The 18,487-nt window shown below is 44.3% G+C and overlaps 1 protein-coding gene across 1 annotated transcript in view; it reads right to left on the bottom strand.

Moving 5' to 3' along the window:
• Positions 1-18,487, bottom strand: part of TMCO1 (transmembrane and coiled-coil domains 1) — a 113,133-nt gene that overhangs the window by 70,146 nt on the left and 24,500 nt on the right. Inside the window, exon 3 of the mRNA XM_073557948.1 lies at positions 11,262-11,321. Within this exon, the coding sequence (XP_073414049.1) occupies positions 11,262-11,321 (60 nt within the window). The remainder of the gene's footprint in view (positions 1-11,261; positions 11,322-18,487) is intronic.

Here is an 18,487-nt window from a genome sequence, read left to right as displayed (position 1 = left end):
TGTATCAGTGTACTCAGGACAAATTGCACAATAACTTCGCAGTCCAATTTTTCCTGTTACCCTTGGGAAAATAAAAAAAATTGGATCTGAAGTAATTTTTTTGTGAAAAAAAGTTTGTTCATTTTTTTTTAAACATTCAAAAAATTCATGTGAAGCACCTGAAGGGTTAATAAACTTCTTGAATGTGGTTTTGAGCATTGTGAGACGTGCAGTTTTTTAGAATGGTGTCACTTTTGGGTATTTTCTATCATATAGACCCCTCAAAGTGACTTCAAATGTGATGCGGTCCCTTAAAAATAAAAAGGTGTTGTAAAAATAAGAAATCGATGGTCAACTTTTAACCCTTATAACTTCCTAACAAAAAAAAATTTTGGTTCCCATATTGTGCTGATGTAAAGTAAACATGTGGGAAATGTTATTAAGTTTTTTGTGTGCCATATCTCTGTGATTTAAGGGCATGAAAACTCAAAGTAAGAAAATTGTGAAATTTTCAAAAATTTTTGCCAAATTTCCATTTTTTTTCACAAATAGTGAAGAGAAAACAGCTGCACTCTGGGAAATTTAGATTTTCAATGCAAAATTTTTTTTATTGAAGACACCACAGGGGAATAGTGCGTTGAGGTAACGTTTCGACTCTCTGTCGGGTCTTTTTCAAACCTCACTTAAAGCACAAGAGAAAAAGAAGCAATCACGGCAGTATGAATGTGCAGGAGGGGCTAAAGTGCCATATGTAAAAGTCCGGTCTGGCAGGGACCAGGCAGAGGTCCTGAGATGAACAGGAAGCGTGGGGCAGCAAGCGCCCTCTGTGGTGTAGTGTCCCACGCTTCCAGCTCATCTCAGGACCTCTGCCTGGCCCCTGGCACTTTAGCCCCTCCTGCACATTCATACTGCCGTGATTGCTTCTTTTTCTCTTGTGCTTTAAGTGAGGTTTGAAAAAGACCCGACATAGGGTCGAAACGTTACCTCAACGCACTATTCCCCTGTGGTGTCTTCAATAAAAAAATTTTTTGCACTGAAAATCAAAATTTCTCAGAGTGCAGCTGTTTTCTCTTCACTGGATGAACGTCTGGACTAAGTTCCAGGTTCAGCTTGCACCTACCTCATGTCCACAGAGTGCACGCCTTGTCTGTATCACTACTTTTTTCACAAATAAACGCAAGTTGTATCAATGAAATGTTACCACTATCATGAAGTACAATATGTCACGAGAAAACAGTGTCAGAATCACCGGGATCCATGGAAGCGTTCTAGAGTTATTACCTCACAAAAGGGACAATGGTCAGAATTGTAAAAATTGGCCCTGTCGTGAACGTGCAAACCACCCTTGGGGGGTAAAGGGGATAAAAAAGGTGGATTGAGAGGACCATGTGGCCACCTTACAGATCTGGTCAATGGAGACGTCTACTTTCTCAGCCCAGGATGCTGCCACAGCTCTTGTAGAATGGGCCTTTAGACCTTCAGGAATGGCCCTGCCTGCACTGACATAAGCTAGTTTGATAGCCTTTCTAACCCATCTTGCTAAGGTTCGTTTAGATATCCTAAAGCCTTTCCTATATCCCTGGAAAGATACAAATAGGGCCCTCTGCATCCTTCAAGGTTCTGTCACCTCTAAATACCACAGTAAGCACCTTTTGACATGTAGGATGCGTAATTTTTCCTCCTTTTGATTGTAGGGATTGGAACAAAAGGATGGCAATACTATCTCTTGCGTCCTATGAAACTTGGTAACCACCTTAGGGAGATATGATGGGTATAATCTTAAAATCCCCCTATCCTCCATGACCTGAGTGTATGGGGGGGTCTGCCAAAAAAGAGTGTATGTTGCTTATCCTGCGAGCTCAAGTAAACGCCACCAGAGACGTCTTTAGTGAGATTATCTTTTCTGAGACAGAATGCAACAGCTCAAAAGGGCTTTCTGTCAGTGCAGTCAAAACTAAATTCAAATCCCAAAAAGGGATTCTACACATAGGGACCGACTTTGCTCTACCACAGGCCTTAATAAATCTGAAGACCCATCTATTACCTGCTTGTTTACAATTCTATAAGCGCTCCCAGGGCCGAGACCTGAACTTTAAGAGTGCTCACAGAAAGGCTTAGCTCTAGACCCTTCTGGAGGACTTCCAGTATAGATGTAACAGGGACCTGCCCCCTCGGATCTGTCACTGAAAAGGATAGGAACTTTCTCCAGGTCCTCACCGTAGATTTAATGGTTACCGACTTCCTGCTATTAAGAAGGGTAGGAATTTAGCCGAGAAACTTTTCCCTTCTAAAGTCGACCTCTCAAATTCCATGTAGTTAAATGTAGCCCGGACATCTGAGGATGTAGAAAAGGCCCCTGGGATAGAAGAGGAGATCCTCTGGAAGGACCCACAGATCCGACACGAACATTATCCTCAGCCAGTAGAACCAAGGAATCTTTGGCCAAAAGGGAGCTATCATGATAACCCTCGCTCTGTCTTCTCTGATTTCCCTCAAGACAGACAGGATGAGACATACTGGAGGAAAGGCAGAGAATAGTCCTGAGGTCCATTCCATTCTGAAGGCCTCCACCATATGAGAGCTGTTCCCTGGATCGAGAGAGCAGAACTTTTGGATCTTCCTGTTGTTTTTGGAGGCGAAAAGATCTATCTGGGGTTGACCCCCACATGTCCATGATCTGATTGAACACACTCTTCTTCAGGGAACATTCTCCCTGACTTAGCCGATTGTGGCTTAGGAAGTCTGCCCTAACATTTTCTGCCCCTTTGATATGCAGGGCCGACAAGGAGAGGAAATACTTTTCTGCCTGTGCAAATACCTGCTCTGTCACCCACATTAGCAAACAGGAACGAGTACCTCCCTGGTGAATTATATAGGCCACCGTAGTCCGGTTGTCAGAGAGTACCCTCACATGGTGGCCCCGCAGGAAGGGCCGTCCAACGCTCTGTCCACTGCCAAGAGTTCCCAGTTGTTTGAGGAGAGTAACCTCTCCTCTTGTGACCAGGTCCCCTGCAGCCAGTGTTCATCCAGGTGGGCTTCCCACCCCCAGGGACTAGCATACATCGTGATTACCCAAGGAACTTCCGAGTGTTGATTCAATCTTTAGCCACCATCAGAGGGAATCGACCACTGGTCTCCGGAAGGCTCAGCTTTCCTGCCAATCGCCCCTGCAGGAGTGCTTCGTTCTTTAAGAAGCACCACTGAAGGACTCATGTGTGGAACTGCACCCATTTGATTGCCAGTATACAGGCGGTCAGGGAACCTAAGAAAGACATTGCTCTCCTGAGGGACATTCTTGGATTTGCCATGGTCAATGAGATGAGGATTTTGATATTTCTTTCCTTTTCCTCCAGAAGATGGCATTCCTGATTACTGAATCTATAACTAGACCCAGAAAGACCTGAGATGTTACCGGTTAGAGCCTGGATTTATTCAGGTTCAGATGCCATCCTAGAGTCTCAAAAGTATGTTTGACCACATTGACTCATTCTTGACACTGGAGATAGGAATCTCCCACGATCAGGAAGTCATCCTGGAGATGAGCTGTCACCTCCTAAATTAGTCTTGTGAATATCCAGGGGGCTATTGCTAACCCAAAGGGAAGAGTCCTGTACTGGAAGTGTCCGATTTGTGACTGAATCTGTACTGCCACCCTGAGAAACTTGCAATATTGCTTGTGAATTGGTACATGATAAGAGGCAACCTTAGGTCCAGGACTGCCATATAATAACCTGGAAATAGAACCTTCACTGATGTCCTCATCGAGTCCATCTTGAATGAGGGGACAACTAAGAAGTTGTTCAACGTCTTTAGATTTATAATAGTCCTCAAGGATGCATCAGTTTGTTTTTTTTATTTTAATTAGAAATAAGGGGGAGTAGAACCCCTTCTCCATCTCCCCTGGGGGAACCTCTTCCAATACTTACTTCTCTATGAGAGACAGGATCTCATCTTCCAGCACCAGCTGTTTGTGAAAAGATGGCTGCATGAGGGTTTTCATATATCTGTCTGGAGGTAGGGTCTGTAATTTTAATTTCAGGCCGGATGCTATGATTTGAAGGATCCAGGCACTTAAAGAAATCTTCTCTCAGGCCGGGAGGAAGAGTGAAAGACTCCCTTCCACCTGGGAAGACAAGGCACTGAGGTGGCATCTTGAACTCACAGGAGGATTTCCCAAAAAAGAAACCTCTCCTCTTCTTCGGCTGCTCCTTTGGCTTGTCCTGGTCTCTGAGTGGTCTCCTGCGGGCATAGCGATCTCTACGAAAGCAGGACCAAAAGGGTGGAAAGGGTATGCCGGGAAACCCTTTCTTTTTATCCTTTGCCTTCTCAAGAATCTGGTCGAGGGCTGGACCAAACAGGAATTTACCTTCAGAGGGGAAGGAACAAAGCTTGACCTTTGCCTGTATGTCACCTGGCCAAAATTTTAGCCAGACCAATCTGCGACCTGCATTGGACAGTGCAGCCGACCTGGCCGCCAATCTTGCTGAGTCTACTGAGCCATCCACTAGAAATGCTGCTGCTCCTTTGATGAAGACACTGGAATGTCCTTTAAACTGATTTTGGCACTTCAAACACAATAATACACACTGGGGTAAAAAGAATTCACTAATTATCCCCAAAGGAAGCGAACCAACTAAACATGTAAAAAATACAATTTTATTGAATATCAAAATATTCCAATTTTTATAAAAATTACAGAATACACAGATATTTTTCGTAAGAGTACCTCAACTAATTCTTTTTTGGTTGCAGATTCAGCACATCCAGTTTCCACTATTCGGGGCATTCCAGTAGGTCAATTTTTACGTGCGAAAAGAATTTGTTCAAAGGAGGAGAGTTTTGAGCGACAAGCTGTGGACTTAACAAGAAGATTTTTGGATAGGGGATATAGTAAAAAGATGATAAAGAGAGGCTATTTGAAAGCAACTAAAACCACAAGAAATAATCTTCTATATGGAACCCCTATCAGAAATAAAGGAGAACAGAGTAATCAAATTCAGTTTATTAGCACCTTTAGTAATAAATGGAATGACCTGAAAGATATTGTGCGGAATTCATTGGGGTGTCTTAATGGTGGATCCTGTGTTACGTAAAATTCTTCCGGATCAACCTTCTTTTGTAGCCAAGAGATCGGTAAATTTGAGGGACACTTTAGTCCATAGTCATTTTGAACCTAGAAAAGAAAAATCAAAGTCTGGAACGCCTGGCTTTTTTCCTTGCGGCCTGTGTAAGGGATGTCTGAATCATGTAAAATCAGTCTCTTTTTCCAATCATGACGGATCACGTACTTTCGATATAAGAAAACATCTGAGTTGTAACTCTTCTGGAGTCATCTACCATGCAAAATGCCCTTGTGGAAAAATCTACATAGGAATGACCACAAGGGAGCTCAAGGTAAGAACTAGGGAGCATGTAAGAGACATTGAAAAAGCTAAAAATAATGAGGATCTCACTTCTCTTAAACCCCTCCAAAGACATTTTAAAATGTCACATGAATGTAATGCTAAAGGCCTGAAGATACAGGCCATAGATCAAGTAGTTTTGGGGGTTCGGGGGGGTGATCTTACTAAAGCTTTATTGCAGGTAGAAAGTAGATGGATTTACCGTTTGGGTAGTTTGAGCCCGGATGGACTTAAAGAAATGCCCCAAAACCGAAGGTTTCATTAAGTTTAACATGTCCACTGACAGTTCTTTCTAACATGTATTTGGGTATGTTCTTCTGTTTAGCATGTCTATTGAGGTTTTTTTAGGGGTTGGGGTATTATTTTATTTGTTTTATTATTAAAATTTGTTTATTATTATCATTGTTTTTAGTGTTTCTGAATATTGGGTCATCTTTTGCTGTTCTCTGATGTGGTTATTCTGAGTTGTCCTTGCTTGCAGAAGTCCATATCAAGAATGAAGAAAAGAACAAGAAATGAAGAATAAAGGATAAAGTGTCTTAATATACATAATAAAGCTATTAAATTTATATGTGTTGTAGTAAGAGATTGATGGATGTATATTTGGATTGTATGTATTACATTATGTATTTGTAGTATGGCAAGTAGGGACTGTAATTTATTGATTTGCATTTTTATCATATGTAGGTTGCCATGTTATTGGCCATTTTTATATGGGCACTATAAATTATAACTAATTAGTATTTTTATTATTTTCATTGATTTTCACTTTATATTAATATTTTTGGTCGGTATTAATTATTATATATTAATACTAGGTATTTCATTAATAATAAATTCATTTATCACTTTGTGCACGTGCACTGATTATATTATTAGAGTAATTGTTTATATAAGCACTTGTATTTTAAATATAAAAATAGCAATGCTCACTGTTTGCACGCGGTATAAAAATTATTACAGTTATAACTTATGCCCTTGTTGGTTAGTTATTATCTGAAGATAGTGCGCATGCATGGTCGGCACTCCGTGTACTTCTTGCAGCGCTGCCACGATGATCCACATGAATTTACGTGTGGGTCATTTAGCGCATGTCCAAGAAGTAGTTCTATCGCTCCGGGGTGTTCTGGACTGGTGCATGCGCCGTAATGTCTACTGAGCACTTTGATTATTTTTTCACGTCGGATATTGCACTGGGCACTCCCGGAAGTATGGGGTCACATGATGGTGGATTCAGCTTACTGATTGGCCATATGTGGATATAAAAAGAGGTCCCTAACTAGGCTGAGGTACGCTCCCGGAAGAAACTAGAGGGCGAAATGCTCCTTTGATGGTTGGAAATGATGCCAGGATTGCATCTCTAGGTACTTGCTGTTCCAACTGGTCCTCCAGGTTATCCAGCCAGACCTTCAGAGATCTGGCCACACACGTGGCTGTGATAGCCGGTCTTCGGGCCCCGGCCAAGGACTCTCAGGCTGTCATGAGGAAGCAGTCTTTCTTTCTGTCCAGCAGCTCCTTCAGCGACCCCAAGTCTTCAAATGGCAGAGAAAATTTCTTGAGATTTCAGATACCGCTACGTCCAGCCTTGGGGCTTTATCCCAAGAGGAGGAAGCTTCCTTTTCAAAGGGATACTTCATTTTAAATGAAGCTAAGCCTTGCTTCCTATCCAGCTTCTCCCATTCCCTTCTAATGATATTCTGCAACTGCTCATTTATCGGTAAATTACTATGCTTTCTCTGCTCAAGGCCTCTGAACATGACATCCTGAGCCGATCTTTTAGTTTTCTGGTCCACCAAACCCATAGTAGATCTTATAGCTTTCACTAGCTTATCCGTTCCCTCTAAGCAATGACGAATCTTCCGTGTTACTATCCGACAAAGCGGCAGACTGGTCAGATTCCCACGGGTCCTCCTCTGACGCAGTAGAGTCCTCTGGTGTTGAAGGGGATTCTATGGATCTCCTCTTCCCTCCCCCCCCTCTACCCTCTGAAGGGACCAGTGCACTAACAGATTTTTGCACCTCTGCCTTAATCAAGGACCTCAGGCTGGCAGCCAACTCAGGAGAATCCTCTGCGATCGTCTGATCCATACAGGCCTGACACAGTTTTTTCATCCATGTCCTCAATAGCAGTTCTGTCCACATAGGGGGCACTCCATATGGTTTTAGTCTTACACTTCCTAGGGACCTCCTATACCGCCCCACAAATAGTCAGAGAGAGAGTGTAGGAGAGAAAACAAGAGAACGAAGGGACATTAGCCAGCTGTACTTTCCCGTAGATCACTCACCACTCGGACGCTTTACACGGGTACCGGATCAGGAGGCTGAAAGAGCTCCCTTGGAGACTGTAGACTTTTCCCTCTTGGCACTGTGACGGCTACCGGCTCCTGCCATACCTTGTTCGCTGCCCAAGTGGCCCCCACTGCTGCTGCACTGATGAGGCTTATGCGTTGTCTGCTTCCCATGGGGATGTGACGGGCATATCCTCTCCATCCTTTGGAGAAACTCTTGCTGCTCCTGCTGAAGTGGAGGCTGCGGCTGCTCAGTTGGTTGCTGAGCCTCCATTGTCAGTACCTGACATCTAGCTACTATCGGCCCTCCGGCGGTCCCTTATGTACTCATTTGGAACAACCGGACGGCATGTATAGTCACCGGTCTGCCCCTTTCCCCGGAAGCTGTCCGTTAAAGCACGACCTCCGGTAAGCGCATTTCTGGTGCACGCTCTGTGTACTCCTGCCCCCGGCCAGACAGCAGCGTCCCCATACTGCCGACAGACAGGTGAGAACTGCGTCGTCTCTCTCTGCACCCGATGTGCTTCCAGGGAAGTGTGGCTGGAAGCACCGCCATGTTGGGGTTGAGCCCCGGATCGCTCAGGGAGGGAACCACTTTGGGACCGCCGTGGCGCTACCGGCACCCGGTGGCGGCCGCAGTAGACCCGTGTCTGTCCTCCTCAACTGCCCCATTCCCAGGCATCTTCTTCCCATATTCACCCAGGGCGCCGATGCACTCCAGGCAGCGTGGCTTACCGGCAACCAGGGCCTTCTTACCAGCTCACGCTCACTCAGGGAGGGCACCCCACGGGGACCTCTGAGGTGCTTCTGGCACCTGGCAATGGCCGCAGCAGACCCCTGCCTGCCAAACTCTAGCTGTCCCAGGCATCCTCTTCATAGAATTCACACCAAATCTTATCAGAGGGTTTCCCATCGAGGACAGGAAACAATCTGATGCGGAGAGAGGAGCCTCCTTTTTATCTAGAAGGTTTCCTGTCCTTGAAGAGCAGATCCCCTCTCTCGTGGAGCAGACATGGGTGACTGAAAAAACCACAATTCTCCAGGCCAGTAAAATGACGCAAATTAAAAACAAAACATTATATATTTTTTTACATATATATATATTAAAAATAGACAGCATGAGGTAGAGGCTGATACACAGATTTCAGGGATGTTTCACTTATTAGGCTTTGTGCTGTTTCCATACAATTAATGTTTTATCACTGCCTGGACCACAGGGCAGGCGACCCCTGGTCCAGCTCAGTCCCCTCCTGCAATATGCAGCTTAATGCCAATACAAAATATACATAGAGAACTGTGGTGTGGGCAGGGTCAGATGTTTACATCTGCTACATGCTACAGAGCTACTCACGTCTTCATAAAAAACTTCTTTATTCTCCTATACACCTAAAAATTTTGATTGTATCACAAGTGCTGCACTCAGAAAACTATGTGATATATCACTGGAATAAGGGTTTCATACATTATGCTGCTCTCAGGTGAAATATAGAGATGGGCGAACCCGAACTTTTAAGTTCGGAGTCCATACCGAACACCTACTACGTACTTCACAAGGAAGTCTGTGTTACTGTTCGGGTTCAGCATCCCAAACACCAGGTGTTCATGTGCATGACAGTGCAGCAAACACTGCTTCTGATCGTCGGTAAAATCATTACCGCTGGTCAGACAGCCACGGTTCACCACTGTCAAATGACAGCAAAAGCCAGAAGCTGTGATCAGAAGTAAAAAGGTTTCAGTGTCGGCTGATAGGCCTACTGCTCCTGTTAGCCTATATCTGCCACTAATAACAGCGAGAAGAGGCGCCGAATCAGCAGACGTCTGCGCTGTAAATAATAATTAAAAAAAAAACCCCGGCATGGGTTCCCCCATATTTTTGATAACCAGCCAGGCAAAACTCAGCTGTCAGCGTTAGCAAGCCTGGTTATCAAGTATAGAGCACTCCCCACGCTGATTTTTAAAATTATTTAAACAGGTTTTTTTTTTTTTTAAAAAGTGTGTACCCCTCCTCCACTTTTGACAACCATACAAGCTAAAGAAGACAGCTGGGGACTGGTATTCTCAGGCCACAGATCACTTAGGCTGCATTCCCAGCCAGGCCCCTGAACTGCAGTGACCTCAGGGAGATTGCCGCTTGCACAGTGAGAAAGTCTCACGGTGCAGAGCTGAGCTCAGAGTTCACCGCAGTTCACTGTGAGAATTCAGTGAACTTTCTCACTAAGCTAGCGATGATCTCACGGAGGTCACCACAGTTCATTTGCCCAGCTGGAAAGGCAGCACCAGTGACCAGCGGTAACCTCGGTGACATCTCCGCTAGTCACTGATGCTGCGCTCGCAGCAGCTCATTCCCCAGTCGTTCTCAGCTTGGACGGTCGCACGTTGGCACTGTCCAGGTTGAAAACTGTTTATCACCCAGACATGGATTACGGCATGAGAGAGAACGACGGATAGGTGAGGGGTATTGTTGCTTTTTATTTTTGTTTTATTACAGGAGACGAGGGATTCCATAATGGGCGTTTGGTGAGTATAATTATTTCCTATTTGTAAATAAAAATGGAAAAGTGTGTTTTGTTTTATTTCAAATAAAAGACTTTAATCTGGCTGTGTCTTTATTTACAATATAACTATAGGATTAGCAATGGATGCCTTAAAGACGTCTCTCCATTACTAATCCGTGGGCTTGATGTCATCTGACAATACAAAGGTGACATCTACCCCACAAATATGAACCCCACTTGCCACCGCTACAGGGCAAATGGGAAGACCGGGGCAAAGCATCCAATATAATTGGCGCATCCAATAAATGCGTCTTTTCTGGGTGGATGCGGGCTATTTTTAGGCATGCCAGCCTGAGAATACCAGTCCCCAGCTGTCCACTTTAGGTTGGCTGATTGTCAAAAATGGGGGGGACACCACGCCGTTTTTTTTTTTTATTTAAATAATTTAAAAAAAAAAAATCATAGTGAGAACCCTTCTAGTCTTGATAACCAGACTTGCCAACACTGACAGCTGAGGGTTGCAGCCCCCAGCTATGAGTTTTGCCTGGCTGGTTATCAAAAATACAGGGAACACACGCAGCTTTTTTTAAAAAAATTATTTACAACACAGGCCGATGAATACTCCCATCAGCTGCTGTCTGCACCCGCTGTTATTAGCGGCAGCTGGTGTAGGCTGATGGGATCTGCAGTCTCATCAGTCGACGCCAGTGACCGGAGATAAACTTTTTACCTCCGAACACAGCTGTGGACTCACGCCATCATTTGATAGTGTGGGAATCGTGGCTCTCAGACCAGTGGTAAAATCATTACTGCCGATCAGAAGCAGTGTTTTCATGCACATGACAGCGTGGCAAACACTCGATGTTTGGGACCCCAATTCAAGTGAATGGGGTCCAGATTCGGGTACTGGTCCGGTACCCGAACTATTTGTAACTGCTTAGCCGAACCCGAACATCCTGGGGTCTGCTCATCTCTGATGAGGTAGTAAAGTCCTGGTGACAGTTTCCCTTTAAGAATACTGTAAAACTGAAATTTTACATACAAAACATTGATACATTACATGCATTTTTTTTTTTATTTTGATTTAAAAACATTACCTATTTTTTTCTTTTGCGTACGGCCAGCAGACTCTGTTATTGCTTCTTTTTTCTTTTCCACTAAAAAGGAAAAATATGTCAGCAAATGTTATAGGGGTTTTCCGGGAACACAGATTATTAATAAAACATTGTAAAACTTCTGAGAAATTAAAACACGTCAATGTACTTGCTGTTAAAACTCTGGTCTATTCCTGAGGTGTCACAAGTGGCCATTTGATCTCTAGTGCCTTACTCCTGCTATAGATGTGCTTCGCCTGTCAGTCAAGCACGACCTTGCATGCAGGAGGTGGAGGTCAGCAAGCAGAGCAGTGAGCCTCAAGTTGTGAGACGGAGAACAGAGACCACAGTGGTGCTAGCATCGACACCTGGAACATTACTGAGTGCAGGAAAGTGTCAGGACAGAGGATTCTAGGTGGAGCAGGAGGAATGTTAGGAAGGAAAATCTGGGGGCAGTCATTTGTTCATCCTGACACTGTATAGGACTCTCCGGATGGTGCTTTGTAGGTTGGGTGCACAGGCACTAAGGATGGGAGTATGAGCACAGATAAAGCTGTGCTTCTTGGGAAATGCGGTCTACAGGCACATAGGGACTGCTGGGAAGAAATATCAGAACAGGAGGATAGCTACAGGGGGCTGGAGAGGAGGTAAAAAACAAAAGAACAGCCAGATTTTCTATGGGGCATGGGGATTGTACCCCCAAAAAACTAATTAAATCTGCTGTCTTTTTCGTTACAAGCATAATCAGAAACATGTCAGTATGTACAGATGCCATGCTTTCTCACTCTCCTATGTCCATGACAAAGAAGCACAGCAGCATTTATGTATGCATCAAGGTGCTCTGTTCACACAGACATATTAAAAGGGAACCTGTCAGAACAACTCCCCAAAACTATTAATAGGGCTGTATAGCCCTTTAAAGGGAACCTGTCAGAACAACTCCCCAAAACCATTAATAGGGCTGTATAGCCTTTTAAAAGATAAGCCAGTCAATCCATATATGACCACAAAGCTCTGGGCCAGCAGCGAGAAATCGTGCGTAGAGTGTGGCATCATGAAGCACCGCTAGCTTCTCAACCTCACGCTGTATTCCCTGCCTACTGCCAGTGTCCTCTGGTTGGCTGACAGGTTGTTTGCTCTGGAGCACAGCCACTGACCTGTCAGTGAGAACAGGCTGCAGCTAAGTACTAGAGATGCTGGGAAGCTACAAGTGCATCATCAAGCCCCAATGCACTTTCAGATAACTTCAGAAAGGTGACCTGTTGCTGCTGGAGCAGAACTTTGGAGTCATAAGTAGATGATCTCTATTTAAGGCTAAGTTCACACATAGCAGAATTCCCACGGCAGTTACCGCGAGAATTCCGGAATTCCATTCCGTGGGAAAATCGCATTTTAAATTCCCGCGATTTTCCCGCAGAAAAACTAGCGATTTGCAAGCGTAATTAGCTTGCAGAATACTAGCATTTTCCAAGCAATCTGTAGCATCACTTGGAGAACTGATTGACAGGTTGGTCACACTTGTCAAACATAGCGTTTGACGAGTGTGACCAACTTTTTACTATTGAGGCTGCCTATGCAGCATCAGTAGTAAAAGATAGGATGTAAAAAATAATAAAAAATCGGGTTATATTCACGTTCCGATGTCCCGCACAGCGTCCCCAAGCCTCCGCGATGCTCCCGTTCCCAGTGATGCATTGCGGCAATGACCTTTGATGACGTCGCGGTCTCGCGAGACCACTACAGCATCGCGAGACGCGACGTCAGCAAAGGTCGTCACAATGCATTACTGGGAACGGGAGCTGCCGCGTGTATCGCTGAAGCCTGGGGACGCTGCGCAGGACGTCGGAAGGTGAGAATATGACAATTTTTTCATTTTAGTTCTATTTTTTACAGGGATATGGTACCCAGAGCCCGGAGGACAGTCTCCTCTCCTCCAGTCCCTGGGTACCATCCGCAAATGTTCTGCTTACTTTTCGCATGGTGGGCACAGCCACATGCGGAAAGTAAGCAGAACAATGCATTAATGACAATGCTGCGGATTTTTCCGCGATACGATTCCGCCGCGGGAAAATCCGCAGCATTAGCACAGCATTGCGGAATCCCATAGGATTGCATGGGATTCTGTTTTTTTGCGTTTTCGCTGCAAAATCGCACGGTAAAAACACAAAATAACCTGAACGTGTGAACGCAGCCTTTTTAAGAGTTACAGTGTCATAATTGGTTTGGGGATGGGTGTACGGTGGAGAATAGTTGCTTAATTTTCTGACAATCTCCCTTAAAGGGAATCTGTCACCTATTTTTTGGGCTATCAGCTGCGGCCATCACCATCAGGGGCTTATCTACAGCATTCTGTAATGCTGTAGATAAGCACCTGATGTAACCTGAAAGAGAAGAAAAACAAGTTATATTATACTCACCCAGGGGCGGTCCGGGTCGGGTTCAGAGGGTGTCGCGGTCCGGTCCAGCACCTCCCATCTTCCAGCAGTGCCGTCCTATTCTTTGTTTCCCGTTGCGGCTCTTGCGCAAGCGCACTGCTCTGCCCTGCAGTACTCTGCTCTGCCCTCAACAGGGCAGAGCAGTGCGCCTGCGCCGGGAAGCAAAGAAGAGGATGTCATTGCTACAAGATGGGAGGCGCTGAACCGGACCGCGACTTCCTCCGGACCCGGAACGCCCCTGGGTGAGAATAATATAACTCATTTTTCTTATCTTTCAGGTTACATCGGGGGCTTATCTACAGCATTACAGAATGCTGTGGATAAGTCCCTGATGGTGGTGGCCGCATCTCATAGCTCAAAAAATAGGTGACAGATTCCCTTTAAAACAATAGCTAATAACGTAACTTGCTTCCTATCACCGTGCTTTCCTGAGTCCACATATCAGTCCCGTGTGCCTCACTGCCGTGTCTTCAGAGTCTCTATCTGAGCAGGATTTACTCTCCCTTGGGAGATAAAGCCCTCACTAAAGTCTCTAAAGACCTACTAACAGAAAAACCCAATGGCCACAGCTATACTTCCTGTTTCTGTTGGATCTCTGTTACATTGTGGATCACCAGCTCCTCCTCACTATGTTCCACTATCAGCCCCAAAGACACCGCTCTCTCCTGGTCATCCCATCTCTCTGACCGCTCCTCACAGTATCTTTTGTGGCTCCTCTTCCTCTAAGCTCCCCTTTACTACCAGATTCCTCAAAGCTCAGTCCTAGGCCCCCTCCTCTTCTCCTTATACTGAACAAACCATTAGCAGATTTGGTTTCCAGCATCATCTCTATGCTGATCATACCCAACTATACACCTCTTCACCTGACAACACCCCCACTTTAATACAGAATACCAGGGATTGTCAGTCTGCTGTCTCTTAACATCATGTCCTCCCTCTATCTGAAACGGAATCTCTCCAAAACTGAACTCCTTGAGTTTCCTCCGTTTACTAACCTATCTGTACCCTACTTTGCAATTTACTTTGGTGGTCCAAATAGCAAGCTCACTGTGCTGGGAGTCATATTTGACACAGAAGTCAATCACTCACTTGCTCGTGTCACCTCGGCAAAGACTCTTATTGTCGCTCTTATTCACTCTCGTCTGGACTACGGCAACTCTCTTTTGATTAAACTCCCTCTAACCAAACTCTGTCCTCTCCAATCCGTCCTGACTGCGGCAGCCAGGGTCATATTTCTAGAATTCTAGCAGGCCGCTTCACTGACTCCTCTACCCTGTGCCAGTCATTGCACTGGCTACTAGAGATGGGTGAACCCAAACAGCATAGTTCATGGTCCGCACTGAACACTTATTGCTCAGGCACGACCCCGAACACGGACTTCTCCAATATTACTATTATTCGCAATGCTAACATGTATTTGGTCCTGCCAGCAGACAGATGACAGCAATGGAAGCTGTTAGGACAAGTATGATTCTGTCAGATACTCTCTTGATTAGCAGTCATTTTCTGTTGCAGGAAAACACTCCACACAGCGTCTTTCAGGCAGATTCTGCCTGGAATCACCTGAAAAAGAGCTGAATTATCATTAAAAGAATGTACAGTATGTATGCACAGCAATGGCAAAACAATTTGTGCATGTTTCACAATACTCAGGTATTTAACATAAGAAATGTAAAAAAAAGAAAAGAAAAAAAAAAAAAACCTTTTCTTGAAATACCAAACTCTACTAATACGCCAGAATCTGTGAGACACCATATGCACATACCCGTAGGCCGGAAAAACACATGCCGTTTTCAATGCAGGACAAGCAGAAGTCTTTCCGACGTATTTGTTTTCCTTGCTGAATCTACTCCAGATTTAAGCTGGATGTCAAAAAACTGCATTTGTGTTGCACGTACTTGTTCTGTTTTTCACAGATAGAACTTGTGCCCATTCTTGTGTAACACTGTTCAAATTGTCCATGTTTTGTCACGGAACATGTGTCCATGGAAAACTCATAAGGACATGTCCGTTTTATTCCAATATCATGGATGAAAACGTCCAATACAAGTCTGTGAAAAACATGTCTGTAGGCAGGTGCCATCAGGTGAGCTGTCCGTATAATATATAAAGCTCAATGTGGGTGTGTGTCCGGGATTGGCAGCCGCACCGTCACAGCTACAGCCACATGTCTGGACCCCGTGAGCGTCATATGTTGTGAGGCGAAATTTTAACCCAGCGCGTTCCATTTCACCAAACAATTTTGCCCCATCTACATAATGGGGAAAAAGTGAAAGGAAAAGTGTTGGAGGCAAATTGACAGCTGCCAGATGTGAACAAGGGGGACTGAAAGAATGAGAGCGATGGCGCCAAAGAGTATATACCGTACAGTTGCTAAGGTGGGGCCCTGACATGGGATACTCACCACACACGGGGATATGAACACACACACAAAATGTGCCACACACTACCACGTGCTTCAACACATATACCACCCTCAGCACACATTTCACCACACATACACCAACCTCGCCACATAAAAGTCGAAACACAAAAGTCGCCATTCAAAACTCGCCACGCTGTCCCAGAGCTGTTTAAAAGATGAAAAATGAGCTGTGATTGGTTGCTATCAGCAACAGTTTTCTTTGTAGACAGTTGTGGTAACTGAGGCCTATTATTCTTATCATTTCTATGGTGTTATCGTCCTTCTGTAAAGCTGTAAATAACACAATTTATTTCCGTGCCAACACAGACCACCCTCTGACACAGACTGCAGGGGGAGCCCAGTATCAGACAGGATAGGATTAGATACACGGCTCAGCAGGCAGTATCACACAGGATAGGATTAGATACACAGCTCAGCAGTCAGTATCACACAGGAGAGGATTAGACACATGGCTCAGCAGTCAGTATCACAGAGGACAGGATTAGATACACAGCTCAGCAGTCAGTATCACACAGGATAGGATTAGATACACAGCTCAGCAGTCAGTATCACACAGGAGAGGATTAGACACATGGCTCAGCAGTCTGTATCACAGAGGACAGGATTAGATACACAGCTCAGCAGTCAGTATCACACAGGATAGGATTAGATAAACGGCTCATCAGTCAGTATCACACAGGATAGGATTAGATACACGGCTCAGCAGTCAGTATCACACAGGATTGGATTAGATACACGGCTCAGCAGTCAGTATCACACAGGATAGGATTAGATACACAGCTCAGCAGTCAGTATCACACAGGATAGGATTAGATACACAGCTCAGCAGTCAGTATCACACAGGATAGGATTAGATACACAGCTCAGCAGTCAGTATCACACAGGATAGGATTAGATACACAGCTCAGCACACAGTATCACACAGAATAGGATAAGATACAAAGCTCAGCAGACAGTATCACACAGGATAGGATTAGATACACAGCTCAGCAGTCAGTATCACACAGAATATGATAAGATACAAAGCTCAGCAGACAGTATCACACAGAATAGTATTAGATACACAGCTCAGCAGTCAGTATCACACAGGATAGGATTAGATACACAGCTCAGCAGTCAGTATCACACAGAATAGGATAAGATACAAAGCTCAGCAGACAGTATCACACAGAATAGTATTAGATACACGGCTCAGCAGTCAGTATCACACAGTATAGGATTAGATGCACGGTTTTTATGTGCAATATAATCATTATAATTTGTTATAACTAACCACAGTTGGTTACTATGCCCAGGCAACTCCGGGCTCTTCAGCTAGTAATGAAATAAAGGGGGCACCACCAAAAAACTAGGGATCAACCTAAAGCACACCAAAACGAATATAGAAAGAGGGAAAAAACAGAGAAAGGAAGTATGCAACAAGGAAACACCTATAAATAATCACAGGATAGTAAATATCAGAAAAGAACACATAACATAAAACAATCAAAGCAGCCAAAGTGTATGTGTACGGACCATGATCTGCTCATGGTGGAGCAAATGCCAAACCTCAGATACGCATTAAGATAATAATATACTGTGACTGAGTAACAAATGTGTAATACAAATGTCAAACAATGGCTATGATGAACAAGGGGTAGGTGAAGGAAGTGAATGGAGAAGTGATCGATTCATTCATTAGTAATGTACAAGTACACAACTATATGCAAACAGATGACAGTACCGGGCGTGCACAAAGATGCACCGATAAAACAATAGAATTGGATGAAGTTCTAACACTAAGATAATACAAGCTACAGACCAACAAAGTCCCTGATGGAAGGAGAGTACCAATCTATTTCATAGGATGGCCGTGTTTTATCACGGAACATGTGCAAAAGACACAGAGAGATGTCAGTTCTTCCTAGTATTACAGATAATAAGGGCCAATACAAATCTATGGGTCCGTGAAAAACATGGACAGCACATGGATGGCAGCAGTGTGTGATGTCCGCATTTACCATTGCAACGAATGGAAGCTTCATAATTTATCCATGTGTGAAAAACACAGATGACACCGGTAGCTTTTTCTTGCATATGTGAAAAATACTGACATATGAATGAGGTTTTAGATAAAGAAATGGCAGATTAGCGTTGTTACTGGAATGAATGACAGAAAAAATCTGCTCTAAGGGTGCAATTATAGAGCATCAGGGACTCGGACTGCAAGCTTGGAGCAGGCTCCTCATTCCTCTTGGTATCTGGTGATTTATGTCATTACTGTTGTTCTGAAATGTCTTATTGTCTGTACAAGTCCCCTCTAAAATGTAAAGTGCTGCGGCATATGCTGGCGCTATAGAAATACAAATTATTATTATTATGGCCAATCA

The sequence above is a fragment of the Dendrobates tinctorius genome, unplaced genomic scaffold (genome assembly GCF_039654945.1).
Source record: "Dendrobates tinctorius isolate UK_male_01 unplaced genomic scaffold, ASM3965494v1 ptg000012l, whole genome shotgun sequence".
NCBI classification, from domain to species: Eukaryota; Metazoa; Chordata; class Amphibia; order Anura; family Dendrobatidae; genus Dendrobates; species Dendrobates tinctorius.
This window is presented reverse-complemented; position numbering and strand designations above follow the sequence as displayed.